General features: G+C 36.7%; 1 protein-coding gene across 18 annotated transcripts in view; it reads right to left on the bottom strand.

The window, feature by feature from the left end:
• The window catches only part of LOC139974903 (uncharacterized), a 203,710-nt gene that overhangs the window by 89,190 nt on the left and 99,891 nt on the right, over positions 1-14,629 (bottom strand). For 4 of the 18 annotated variants that reach the window (XM_071982432.1, XM_071982435.1, XM_071982448.1 and 1 more), the window contains exons 1-2: positions 4,359-4,741; positions 3,943-4,179 (exon numbers count right to left, since the gene is read on the bottom strand). The exons of 1 other annotated variant lie outside the window; for it this stretch is intronic. In XM_071982432.1, coding sequence (XP_071838533.1) covers positions 3,943-4,179; positions 4,359-4,433 — 312 coding nt within the window. In that variant the 5' untranslated portion in view covers positions 4,434-4,741. Of the gene's footprint in view, positions 1-3,942; positions 4,180-4,358; positions 4,746-14,629 lie in introns of those variants that run through there. 13 more of the 18 variants (XM_071982439.1, XM_071982437.1, XM_071982450.1 and 10 more) reach the window with 11 other exon arrangements.

The raw sequence follows: 14,629 nt of genomic DNA, 5'->3' as shown, positions 1-14,629 counted from the left end.
ATTGGCTCCACATTTATGTGGAATTTGGATCAACATTTGATAGTTATGATCAAAACTCTTGTTAGTCTGCTGTTCCTCTGCCTCTTCTTGTTCACTTAGTGCAACAACCCTTCCCAATAACCGTTCTCAAGACATTAGAGCCCTATTCTTCGGTCTAACGCAACCAAAAACGTAAATTTATCCATGAATACAAGAGAGTGTAAGTGAGAGAAGCTATCTTCAAATTAAGATGTATTAATGTATTCATTATACTTACAGTGAACACAAAGAAAAATATTAACATCAAAACCTCAGTTGAAAATGGGAGAGCAGACAGGTGGGGGTGGGTGGAAAGGGGGGGCAGGTAGAAGACACAGTACACAGAGTAAGAGAGTGAGAGAAAGGTTAAAATTACAAAAATGATAACGCAGATTAGCGGTATCAGTGTAACACCATTTAGAACATTATGTTGAATTTTACTGACTTAACTTGGACATGTACATCTAATTCCAGAGAATAATCTGAACCATCGTTTTGAAAATCCTCAGTTTCTTCATGTGGAATTTATAATGTACTACTTCTACTACTACTGCGTGCATGTGCTGAGTGATACCTGTGTAATTATGTGCATAATCATCAACGTGCGTGAATTTATGGCGGACCAAGTATTCCCGCTACAGCAGATTTTCTGTATATATATATATAAATATATATATATATATATATATATATATATATATATATATATATATATATATACTTTAGTGCTTATTACATACAGTTATAACATTATTGCTATATTACCTCAGACGGTAGTTGAAAGAGTGTACAGCATAGACTTAATTCAGTGGATATATCCATGATGCTCCGAGTATATGCTATAAGTAGAATGCCCCCAGAATGAGTACCAGGCTCTTGCAGATGTAGGCTTAGTACTATCAACTATATGTACTAGATTTCCCAAAATGTCGTGAGTATACATTATAACCAGGACAGATCCATAAGGGGGAGGAGGTGCAAGTACAAACACAACTAATGCTAGAACACAAAAACAGGCGTACCACACCAGAACAGACGTGCCACACGAGAACAGACGTACCACACGAGAACAGACGTACCACAAGTCAAAGCTCTAAAAGGTATAAACAAAATCTGGATGGAGGAAGGAAGTTGAGGAAAGATCAAAATGTCCCAGCTTCTATAAATATTACGCACCTATGAGAATATATATGTATGCTATCCAAGTAGTTAACAAGTGTATAACGATGTGGCTTCTATTCCGTCAATCCGTTTAGACGATATACATTAAAAGCTGTTTTCTATTATTTTAGTAATTTCAAGTTTAATACAAATCTTCCTGTACATAGGAATCTATAAACTATTACCTGTTACGTAGTATTATACTGTCACTTACATAGGTACAAATAATCCTAAATAAATTCTATTCGTTTCTGAAATCTACCAAATGAAAGGTATTTTCCTCGCTGCGTAATGCATACATTGCACACATATGGAGGCCACACCTTCCAAACCACTGAATATTCAGCACATATGTGTGGGCAACTTCAGACAATGCAAATGGGGCCGTCCACTATACTTTTCGAATAAATCCCACTGTATGTGTTACACAGACTTTGCAATATTAACACTTGACTATGGGAACTTATTCACAACAGATAGTTGATCGTAACCGAGGACCAGGGTTCTGTATTTGAACAAAACTTAACAGAGAAATCCTATTTCTTAAAACTGCATATTAAAACATTTTAAAATGTTGATACTACTGTACCATTGAATATTCATGAGCAAATACATGACAAAGCAAATCAGCGGTCAAATGGAATATATTACACAAAAGCAACAGATTCCTTTAGTTGTCTAGACTAGTTTTATCAGCAAAATATTCTCCTAAAGTTATTACTGATATTACAAATTTTATATTATTTTTGTTTTAGGTTCGAACGTCTTGTTACCTAATAAAATATTGAAAAAAATCCGTATTAGTATATTTATATACACCAAATCCAAGTTAAGACTGCACATAGACTCCAATGCACTAATATGCAGGTGCATTATTTTATACACAAAACAAAGATGAACTTTACATTTTATATAGTTTATAAAACTTTGTCATTTTCAAGCTTTACTTCAAATTCTAATTTTCCAGAAATTATTTCCCCACTGCAATTTATTTGTAAATATTTTTCAACCTGTTGGAATTCCTCCTTTAATTGTTATTAACATAATTATGTATAAAATATGTTGAAGACACATTACATAAAAGTGAAAGAATTTTGTTTCCATCACCCTGATTATAAAAAAATATGATATTTTAAACCAAAAGGGAAGTTCAAATATGGCAGTAAAATGATAAAGCAAATTTACTATAGTGATGGTTTGGCCATTTCATGTAGCAGTGACTATATATACATACATATAGTGTGTACTAAACTACTCACACTTTATAACACACACTCTAAAATCCAATATATAACACATATATGTTAATGTGTATATTATTCCTACACAGAACTAAAAGGAAGCTGTAGTAGCGAGCACAAATCGAAAGTAAGCTACCAGAATGTTTAAAGGGGTGTACTGCAAATAATTAAACATCACAACCGAGTTAAAATAATTTCCTGTTCAAGAATAATAGGGGGGGTGGAGGGGAATTAAGACAACTAATGATATTTCAAGTCGGTGACACAATGGAAAATTGAATTTCTACAGGCATTATAATGGAACACTATAAGGTGATTTAGTCTACAATGCTATAGGCCATCCCTATATATAATTATATATTTATTCTGTACAATCATCATATATATATGCATACTAAGTAACAAACCACACCACAGACATTTCCACATTTTGATGTGACAATGAAATTGGATTTGTACGGTCTACATGAAGGCATGTTTCACAGAAAGCTATTAATTGATGCTGGCGGAGAGCAGGCTTGATTGAGAGAGAAATGTCTCTGTTTGCTTTGAATGTATGTGAGTTATATGTGATACTGCAATATATACATGTACTAAAATGGCACCAGAGAAATGGTAACAGAATGAACACATTGCCAACGACAACGTTTGAAACACTATGTCAACGACCCATGCGGCCATAGGCTATACTGACTATCCCTAGATGTGTAAATAAAGTTGACAATAGCAGGCGAATGGAAATAAATTTTACACAATTGTTTTTGTACGATTTGCAGTGTTGCCGTGAGTGATATTCTTTAAGGATTTAGGCCACACGATGGCAGATCAACAATTGTATATAAGTGACACACAATGACTGACAAATTGTAATAAATGAATGAAATCTTTTGGGACAAAATCCCAAGAATTCTGGCTTAATCATCCCCCATTATTCAGAGTTATCCATGTGAGACTATATATCCCAAATTTATCTGTCTATTTCTCCTTTTTTTTAAATTTTTAAATTGTTATTTTCCAAAGAAATATTCTTCATGAATGAAGACTTATTAAAGTAGAAAGACAATAATACCGATCAATCACAGCTGTTTTTACACACTACTGAAATACGGAACAGGCCTAACCCTATACTGGATATGACTGACACATGTATACGAATGTGTATGTATGCATGATGAAATAATACACTTTATTTATACAGAATGTGTTGAGAACTGGATGTGATTCTAGACAGTGATTGCACATACAGCAGCAAAACTATTTGCATCTTGTTGTAGAAATGGATTTATGCACACAATGCGTATACATACGGCACAACAAATTTTAACCTCCGATCTAAAGTTACAACGAGAAATGGTTGAAAGGAAAGGTGGGGGGGGAATCAATTACTGACAAACAAACCTGTTATTCCAAACATGAAAAATTTGCTTGATTGATCACAAATATCCTCAAATGATGTCATGTTGTCACAAACACTGAATAACTGAGGCCATTTTCAAAAATCTGCCAGTCCTCCAACACTTACCGACAAACCTCCCTGTTTTCTAATCCAGACAGATAAACACTTTTTCACGGTTGTTATAATTCCACAAGTATAAATTGTACCAGATAAAAGCAAATCCTGTGTGTGCAAACACAGATAGACGACACTCACTGCAGAAGCCACTGGGTTGTAACTTGACCTTAAATGAGGACACACAGACTCAACTGTTGTAGTAGAAGTATAGTCCAAAAAAGAGAGCCATTGGTTTTTCAAATCAACCTTGATGATGAACACAAAAGAATATTGTCAAAAAAAAAAAAGTAATAATGACCCAGCAATAAGAAGAAAAGCTCACAGAGAAACTGGGAAGGACAAATGAAGGATCACAATAGAAAAAAAAAACAAAAACTAGGTTAAGGAGTAGGATTTTAATATTAGGATATAAAAAAACCACTCACAGTGTTGCTGATGGTGTCGATTTGCGAGCCCTGTGTGCTACTCAGGGCATGTGTTGATGTTCTGGGGACATGCATTCCACACTACTGAAAGTCAGAGCTAATAGTGTCTCGGCGGCGGTGGCGTGGCTGTGGTGGGTAGCAGTTTGTTAGCTCTGCATAGATACCTATCTATATACGTTATGTATGCATATAACAGCAGCAGCAGCAGCAGAAGCAGCCAGACAAAACAAGCTGAGTAGCGGTGTGTTGTAGTAGTACTGTGAAGAAGCAGCTGGAGAGCTTGTTTGGTGTAAAGCGGCTTGTGTCAGACTGAATGGTTAGATAGACAGATCCCTCTGTGTGCTGCTGCAGCATGGATACTACTGTTGCATGCAACAGAAGCTAGACTGTGTATGATCCCTGTGTGCTGCAGGATACCACTGCATGCGACAGAAGCCAGACACAGGAGGAGAGAGACCTTTAACTGCCACAGGTCATACGCGGGTAGACGAGAGGGGGGGGGGTTGGGGGAAGGAAATTATCAGTCAAAAAGAAGAAGTTTAAGGAAGAAGTATAAATAAGCCTTTTCAAAGGAAAAAACACTTCCTATTGATGGTCAAATGAGGGGAGAAACAATACTAATTATACAAGTCAATTACTTCCCATATCTATATATATATATATATTTTTAAAATAGTATACCTACACGATATTTATATAGATATAGATATGTTTGTGTGTGTGTATGTGTATGGAAAATTATAGCTATTTTTTAAGGGGAGGAGGAAATATTTCTGACAGATGTTTTATGACCAAGAGGTCAACAAAGATCAAGACAACCAAAAAAAGAAAATATTCCTGAAGAAATTAGACTTAATTCTTAGGGTGCCATATGACGGTGTCAAAGGTCACATAGTTCTTTAGTGTCTCTGAGAAAACTGCTTTGCATATCGTTTCTAGAATTTCAGGATGCTTGTTTACTGGCAAAATATTCACAGTGTGAAACCTACCGAAACTATACCAGTTACTTGCTCTCGGCATTGACAGGCTAAATATTCACAGTGTGAAACCTACCAAAACTATACCGTTACCTACTCTTGGCATTGACTGCCATATATGTCTATCTTTATCTACACATTTTGAAATGTTCAATTCCAATGTAGGAAGCTAATACATTTCAAGAATGAAATTTTATTTCATAACAAAAAAAGAAATTTGTTGCTTTCAATTTATCTAAAGTGAGATAAGTTGTAGCTTTTTCTTTCACTGAACTTTCCAATTTTGTATAGCAGAAAGTCAGAGTTGGGTCTCTCTCTGAGCAGCGCATAAATATATTCCAAAACTATTGTTAATTCGTATTCAGAATCTCCGGGTTCTCATACTGGGTTTCCTGGGAAGGAACCTTAAAATGTTAAATAGTGTCCAAAATTTGTGCAATGATTAATGATTAAAATCAATTGTTGTTTATGATATATCTGTTAATGAAATGACTAAATGTGTGCCCGTTTGTAGCACGACATCTATAGTGCACTCAATGTGTACGTAATTTAACATTAAAGATATTCATACATTCATGACAAACATATCCTATGGGATGATGAAAAACAATCATTTTCATGAATTTTTTTTTTATAATTTGGACTGAAATCAAATGAATCCAAGTTTTGCTTATTAAAAAAAATCTCCAACCCAGTTTATTATGAGTGAAGTTTCATTTCACATACTAATATGAACATGTCCAATATTATTCATTATATTAAACATGGTTTTTTTTTTCACACATGGATTAGTATTATTATGTGTGGGCTAATTGAAAATATGTTGAGAATTTAATCAAATCCAATCACTACAAGTTCCCTCGTAAAGATTCTATTTGTTTTGATCGAGTACAGTCCTGCTTTTTTCTGAGGATGACTGTTTGGGTTAGACATGCAAAAACAACTGCTTTATGGATTGACAAATGACAGTTAGGTTAGATAAAATATGTAAGATGATAAATAAAAAAAGTAACTAAAAAATTGGTAAGTTGGTTGTAGTTTATATGAAATATTTATAGGAGCTTGTAGCTTCTTGACAAGTCCATGCTTTACATAGATCATATGCTTAGCTATCCATTGGTTTGTCCATCCATACCTTCCTCTGTCTGTCTGTCCATCCATCCCTCCCTGTCTGTCCATCCATCCATCCCTCTGTACTGGGCACTATCTATTTACAGATTCTAGTACTGGGCACTAAGGAGATCTATTTACAGATTCTAGCACCGGGCACTAAAGAGATATATTTATAGATTTTATTAATGGGCACTATGGAGATCTACTCATAGGTTCTAGTACTGGGCACAAAGGAGATCTATTTACAGATTCTAGTACTGGGCACTAAGGAGATCTATTTACAGATTCTAGCACCGGGCACTAAAGAGATATATTTATAGATTTTATTAATGGGCACTATGGAGATCGACTCATAGGTTCTAATACTGGGCACTAAGGAGATCTATTTACAGATTCTAGTACTGGGCACTAAGGAGATCTATTTACAGATTCTAGCACCGGGCACTAAAGAGATATATTTATAGATTTTATTAATGGGCACTATGGAGATCTACTCATAAACAAACAGCTAACACATATTTGGACTCAGTCGCAATTTGACCATTTTGCAAGGCCACATGGGATAAATTATTCCCTGGTACTTGCACTATAATAAAGGCTGCTTGCTGTTTAAAAGTTAACCTGCTCCAAAGGGATTGGTATAATTACCTAGAAAAGTCCAGCATTGTAAAATACCAACCTCTCAGACTCTCACACATACTCTGTCTGGTAAATGTCCTCTCAAAGAGTTAATTGGCATATTCGGTCTATGACCTTGAGATTTGACCCTGCAGGACTTATCCTTATATTATCTGTGTGTGTGTGCTGTCAATGGTTAAGAGCCCTCCTCTTCATGTACCCCTGCTTTTCATACCATTCAGCAGCCATCAAATATCTTAAGAATTTTTATTCAAGTCCTATATTTTTTAAATATTCACTTACTGAACTTCAGGTTGTAATTGCAAACAGTCATTGGATATGCTAATCTACTGGAAGAAGGGCCTGGGGGAGGGGGGGAGGGGGAGAGAACAGTGAAAGGTTTGTAAAAGCATCGAGAATTACAAATTGTCAACACATTGTTGATAAAGGTTTTAAATTGCTCGTATAACAAGGGATCAGGGAGGGGACAGGGGAGGGAGGTGCAGAAGGGTAACAAACGAAGGGAGAGGAGGATGGCAGCAGAATAAATGGAAGTTAGAGGGAGAAGAGGAAAGGGGGGAGCATGGGGAAAGCACGGTGGGAGAAAAGGGAAAGGATGGTGTGAAGAGGGAAGGAATGGAGGGAGAGAAAAGAAGGAAGGAAGAGGAGGGAGGAGATTGTAGGGAATGGAGGAGAGAAGGATGAGGGAGGAGAAAGAGGGGTCACATTTCTGCTAACAGTAGGCGCAGACATCCATTTCAATGAGAGCTATAGACTGGTGTATGCTACATAAGAGATATGTTAATATATCTACATTCCCTTGCTATTAGTACTAGATGATATCACACATCAGATATACAGGTGTCCACTCTGAAAAAGGTATCAAAGTTGCCATCACATGAAAGATGTATGTTGTTTACGGTATAATGTTGTTTACGGGATGTTGTGTTGTTTACGGGTTACGGGGAAAGGTGAATGAAAATAATGTATCCCAAATGGCCCTCTAGTGAGTGGAACAGAATCATACAGAAACTGACATACTAATTTTAGTGAACTATTTGTATGGACTTACTGTACACATAGAGCCTAATTCACAAAGTAATTTTAGACAAACATTTAGAAGCCACTAAATCATGGTTGGTGTTTGGCTGAACTCCAGCAGAGCAACCCAAGAGAATGGCATTTTGTGGGATTTTATAACCGTGCCATAAACTATTACTGCCATGCCATGCATAACAACTTCTTGTGCACACAAATGTGGAAAGGGCTTTCAAAACTGGAGCTATATTTTTAACTTCCTCTTAAACGAGAGTAAACATTGTACTTAACAATGAGACCAAAGTCCACAAAATAATGCTTTCTTTATGTGTGAACTAGTTGTATATAAAAGATTAAAAACAAATATGTGTGGAAATCTTAGAAGTATGCAACCTATCACAATGTTCTCCACTACCGAAAAAAGCCTATACATTATATTTAAACACTGTAGAACTGTAACTTAATAACATGGTTGTGACTTCACACATGGAGAAAGAAAAGCAGAGTTCCTATTGAAAAGTATCTCTTATATTAACAAAAGACAAACGAAGTACTTGGTAACAATATCGGAAATATTCAAAAGAATTTAGAATATAAATGTGACCACTAATTAGTACAAGAATATTGGTCGTTACCAGGCCTGATGAGAGAGGGGATGGGAGGGGTCACGTATTGTACCCAGGGTCCGTCCAGGGTAGCTCTAGACACCTCTGGTCATCACTGGTCAATAGATTTGTCAAATTTTGTCAAATTCTGAGTGAATCTTACTTCATTGCTTGCATGGTGGGAATGATACAAAATTAGATCCTAATTTCAAAATACAGCTTAATTAGAGCACATTCGCTGAACGAAGGCCGAAGCTGGTGTCTATATACAGCGCAGACCTGCTCAAGATCCGAAGCAGCGCTGCGGATGTATACATTCCATACATAACTACTCTATGTTGACAGTGATGAAACAGTTCTGTTATAAAAAGAAAATAACATACATCTTACACATTGTAACTTTGTTTGGAAAAAAAATATTAATACAGGATCAGGAGTAAGGATTCATACATCATGATAACTTAATTAATTACAATCATACATCAAAAAAACAGAAGGAGAAATTTCAATGCCATCGGTAATGTCGTTCTCCGCAGCTGACAATGTTTTTCAAATGACGATTATAATCCCCCGAACTGGTAGGCATATGTTATAAAGAGCATCGATAAAATCTTTCATGTTCCACGTTCCATAGCTACAGGAACCAGTGACCTCTGGGTTACACGCCCAGCCCTCTACCATACATGAGCTAACCAGCTATATAGTCATATTTCTTTGCTGGGGGCACCAGTCAGAAGCCACAGGATGACCCCTCAGTTTCATAATAGATACAACCCAGAAACCCGCAGGGAAGGGATTTCATGACAAATTCAGCTTTTTATATATAATTATAAAAGTCAACCAATCATGGAAAAGTGATGGGGATATTTTTAGACAATGTAAAAGGGTTTTTTTTTTTGGTTGCTCTTTTCCATTGTCTAATTACTACCTTTGACAAGAATTGTTACACATCATTATATTTGTTTTAATAATAAGTGATGATTGTTTGTAAATGTGTCCTCATTATGGCATTGGCATTAAAGACAAAAAGTCTGTTCCCATGGAATGTGAAAGTAAAGCAAAAGAGATCTAGAAGATATTAAGCCAACTTGATTTGGACAAATAAACAGCCCGATCCTTAAGTGTATCTAAAACCATGATATATATCTCTCCAGAGACGGAGGGTTTTTTTTAGTCCTTAGCTGTTTAATTGGGTGTTATTCATCATTTCAAGGTATATAATCTATATCACATGAATATGACGACGATGATGATATTCCAAGTTTTGTTTTGTGTCTGCTCAAAGAGGCATATCCCAGGTCAGCATCGAGTGACAACATTTTTGTGACTAATGACGATAATAGTACAATCTTTCTCCATTTAATGAACTTTTTTATCTCCCTCTCTCTCTCTCTCTCAAAAGAAAGCAAAAGAGAAGATAATACATTCTTGGCCCTTCCAAGTGGCAGACAGTTAACGAATGCATTGTGAGAAACAACGAAAGAGGTTCCTCAATCACTTAATAAGAGAGGTGAATAACCGGATGATGGATGGTCAGCGATATTCTTTGAAAAGATTTGGCCGTGGTTGCAGCAGTCTGATCAATGTTGCGATAATTAATACTGAATTTTGCTTCTACCTATGGAAGCTTCTAGAACTCTGTAGAGGACAGATGATCTGTAACAATTTTTTGTTGGAGGGACCTCCAGACTGACTTTCTTCTTCATGTATTGATTAATCTATGTAATCATTATCTTACATTTTATGGATCTATTCATTTTCTTCAATTCTTTTTACCGATCCTGCCGTTTATTACGCTTCAATGAAATTGCTGATACGACTGTAACACAAACCACTCTCAAGCCGCGAGGAAGACTTTCCACTCGGGAGGCCCTGCTGCTGCTGCTGCCCTTTCTACACATTAGGTCAGCGTTGTTGCATAAGGTTAGCGACTTCTGCTGAGACGTAGGAGGATTTTGAGAAAATGCTCGAGTCTTAAGGTAACGATCCAAAAGAGGTTTCTCGTCAAGATGGGGGACCGTAGCAAGGTATCGTTTTGGGATGTCAGTCACTGTTAACTTAAAGGTCAATCAACTGAAGAACAACAACTTAATCAGGGGACAATAAAGCCTTCTTCAATATAAAAAGAGCAACAAGCAAGATTTCTTGAAGGGCAAAAAAAGAGTTGCAAGTCTTTCAAAATTTGTCTGAAAAACACACTTTTAGTTTATACTGCATGTCTGTTGCTTACTCTCCTCTAGGTTAGAGTAAGTCAAACATACTGCACATCTAAACCATCAAAAGCATCAAAAACATTGAAGAACTAATAAAAGTCCTTACTTCATCCATGGACAAGATATCTTGTTGATTTCACCCATACCCTTCTATCATACCTTTAGCTTTCTCCTTTCGTATCACCTGACCATCAGGTAGGAAGGAATATGTACATAAATCTTCGCCTTCTATTGCCCATAATCTCACTAGCTTGCGTCTAGCTCCTAAATTCTACGCTTTTGATCAAGTTCCGTATGACTTTCACTAGAAATAATGGTAACAGCAGAGCTTTGCACCCCCTCGACCTCCCACCAGGGGGCCCTATGGTGGCACCCTGGACCCCACACCGATATGTCTGCTTCCATTAACCACATTTCTGTAGTGTCCATACTAGTACATGTTTCTCTCATTCTGCTGTTGACTACATCCCCGGTGACATATCAGCAGACTATATCCGTGGTGACACATCCTCTTCAATATTACCTTATTACTCTACCCAGAACAGTGTTGGGAGGATGTTGAAAACATCCACACCATAACACAATATGGTAATCTCCTCCTCACACAGGCAGACAGGCATCTTATATAGCTAGGGACCTCTTTGTGTACAATGTATGTTTGCAATATTACATTTCTTAATGGTTTATGGTTTGCAGGGAGCTCTCCCATCCATAATAAATCTTAGATACCTTAGGGAACTGGCCATCCCCCACTAAATTCCAATCTGGCAAGCTGAAGTGATGAGAGTTTATAGTGGTATATAGATAGATATATATAGATGTATATATACATATATATAATATCTACAGCTGCTCTAGGAATAAATTCAACTCCAGTACTGCCAAATACCTTATCGTTTTCCTAAGCATACCTCAGCATTCCAATTTATGACATCTTTTTTTTTTTTTATGAAAATAAGTAGCTATCCTTCCCACAGCGATTTCATATTATGAAATACCCGTACGGCAGTTTGTCAGGTATTTTTAAGCCATGAGTATGGTCGGTATACAGCTTCGTTTTGGGGTTACATTAAATCCAGGTGAAATTGTGGTTTCAAGGACCAAGGGGCCCACTTTCTGTGAAAAATGGCACCTGCTTCATTGGCATTTTGGCCGGGGGGGGGGGGGGCCCACTTGATTAAGTACCCAAATGCCATATGGCATTTTCTAATCTATCACTTATGTACATTTTGATGTGGAACATATAATAATAATAATAATAAATGAGACTTATATAGCGCCAAATCAGTAAACAAAAGTTACTGCTCAAAGAGCTTTACAAAGAAAGTAAATTAATTTACAAAAGAACAAGTGAAAAAATGGGTCTTAAGTAGACTTTTGAAAGTAGAAAAATATGAGTTTTTACCTTTGCTGTTTTTGTTTTGTCCATTTTTTTATGCTGTTTAATATTGCTTTGAGGAAAAACAAATGTGTCAGAGGAGTGGTCTAATTGGCTTGGTGCTGCCAAGTGTTAAGAAAGTTCAAATCAATAGTCATTGGCTTCTGGGCTTATACTTATTTTCAACCTTGGTCAATATAACTCTTCCTCATTCAGACCAATATCTTAAGTATTGTTACATTGATCGGATATCCCTTCAATGAAAACAGTGTCATTGTTCTTTATCGAACTCCATCCTAACTTCAAGAAAGCATTCTATAGGTATAACAGCTCCTTCCCCCTCCCCCTCCTCCTCCTCCCCCACCCAATGAATGCATGCATTTAGACTTTCATACCTGAACAGAAAATATAAACACAACTGGATCATTTTCAAACCCTTCCCAGCTCTGTTAAACCTCTCAAAAATCTTGTTCAAAACCATATCAGCATACAGTACAGCCATCAGTACAACAATGTTCCACAACATTAATTTTCAATCGAAAGATCGAAGGAAATATTTACACGATATTAAAGCTGCCATTATTATCAGGGGCCACTGTCTCCCCCTCTGTTGCCCCACCTATGTGGGTCAGGGTCCTCCGAGGGGTGGGTGTCCCTGATTCATGTTTCAAGTCATACATGCTAAACTCAGATCGAGCCAAAGAGATGCCTAAGTTTGCAGATCTAGGAAACCTGTAGGCCTCTGTAGTGACATTCAGAGTTGAATGAACGCCACACTAGTATAAAAAAAAAATATATAAAAAAACGGTTACTTTCTTTAAACTGATCCCGAGATGCCGTTCTCCGGTTACCTGATTAGCAATTCAAATGCAGACGTATCGGAACAAACCAAGATGCTCCATTAGTCCGGCCAGACGATTTTGACAGAACGGGCTTGCAGGAGTATAATTTTGTTTGTCGTGGCGAGAAAAAAAACCAACGCATACATGCCTCGATCCGTCCTGGCTTTCTTCAGACAAGACGAGACAAAAGAGTTGAACCGACGCAACATTCGCTGCCAGACTCGTATCTCCCTGTGAGAATCAAGCCCAAATAGGAAGATCCCAACAACTTCAATTACAACACAAGAAAAAAATTTAAAAAAAAAAATCTTGGGGATGAAAAATGTTTCACGGAGAAAATATTCCCCAGCGTTAGATTCGGCGCGGGATACGATGATTACACGTCCTAACACTAGCAGGTGATGTAACAAACATAAGAGACAACTGTAGATTACGAGGGGGGAAATCTGATTATATGGGGTGGCGGTACAACATGCATGCAGCAATAATGAAGCGTGCTAAGAATAAAACAAAGCTATTACATAGAGGTTGGGGCTGCAAAAGGGGGGAAGGCTAGGGGATTAACTGAGGGGAATGTCTTCAGTTATTTGACTTTTAGGCATAAAGAGAAAAATCTAGATGCATGGATATTATGATCGAAAGAAGGGATTTTGTAGTTATCAATTTTTTTTTTCCTTTTTCTTCTAATGGAAACGAATGACATTACGTTGTGACTAGGAGCAAGATTTTTGAGAAGAAGTCGCGCGTGCGGAGAGGTGTCTGTAAGATTAGGTCAGGAATCAGACTAAGCAGGAATAACTTATAAAGAAAATTTTATTTCCATATTCTTTTTGCCCCCTTTTTGTGTGTGTGTAATAGAGAGCATCAAGAGACTTTTCAGCCAACGGGTAATTGAGAGTCAGACAGAGGCTACTGAACATGCTTGGTTGCCGCTGTTATTGGAAAGCGCTGAAATAAAGAAAAATGTCCATTCTGTGAGATTGAATGGAAATGATAATAGCTGATTGAAGTGAAGCAATGGGGGACGGGGGATGGGGATGGTGGAGAAAAAACTTGAGGATAAATTACTGAGTGTTTCGAGGAAAAGCCTTGACATGACAGTTTCACGTTTAACATTACAGACGTCATCTTAACCCCAAAAAAATTTACATATAAATAAAATAAAATATGAAAATAAACATTTAAGCACAAGTGTAAATTACTTTGTGATAAAACCAGCTGTACTTTTATTTTTCTCCTACTAATTACATCACATGAGAAACAGGACAAAAATATGTTACAATAGGTGAAACTCGGACGATATTATTTATTTGAGGAAAATTATGGTAAATTTATGAATTAATCTATAATGATTTAATCATATCGTTCCTGTCTTTTTCATGTTTTGTAAACAACTAGTTATTGTAAACATCTGCATGAAAACATTATAAATTTGGTTTATATTCTGGCAAAAGTAAATCACTACATGGATCGTTAAGAACTAACAA

The sequence above is a fragment of the Apostichopus japonicus genome, chromosome 10 (assembly GCF_037975245.1).
Source record: "Apostichopus japonicus isolate 1M-3 chromosome 10, ASM3797524v1, whole genome shotgun sequence".
Taxonomy (NCBI): domain Eukaryota; kingdom Metazoa; phylum Echinodermata; class Holothuroidea; order Aspidochirotida; family Stichopodidae; genus Apostichopus; species Apostichopus japonicus.
Note: the sequence above shows the minus strand (reverse complement) of the source record. Positions and strands in the feature narration are given on the sequence as shown.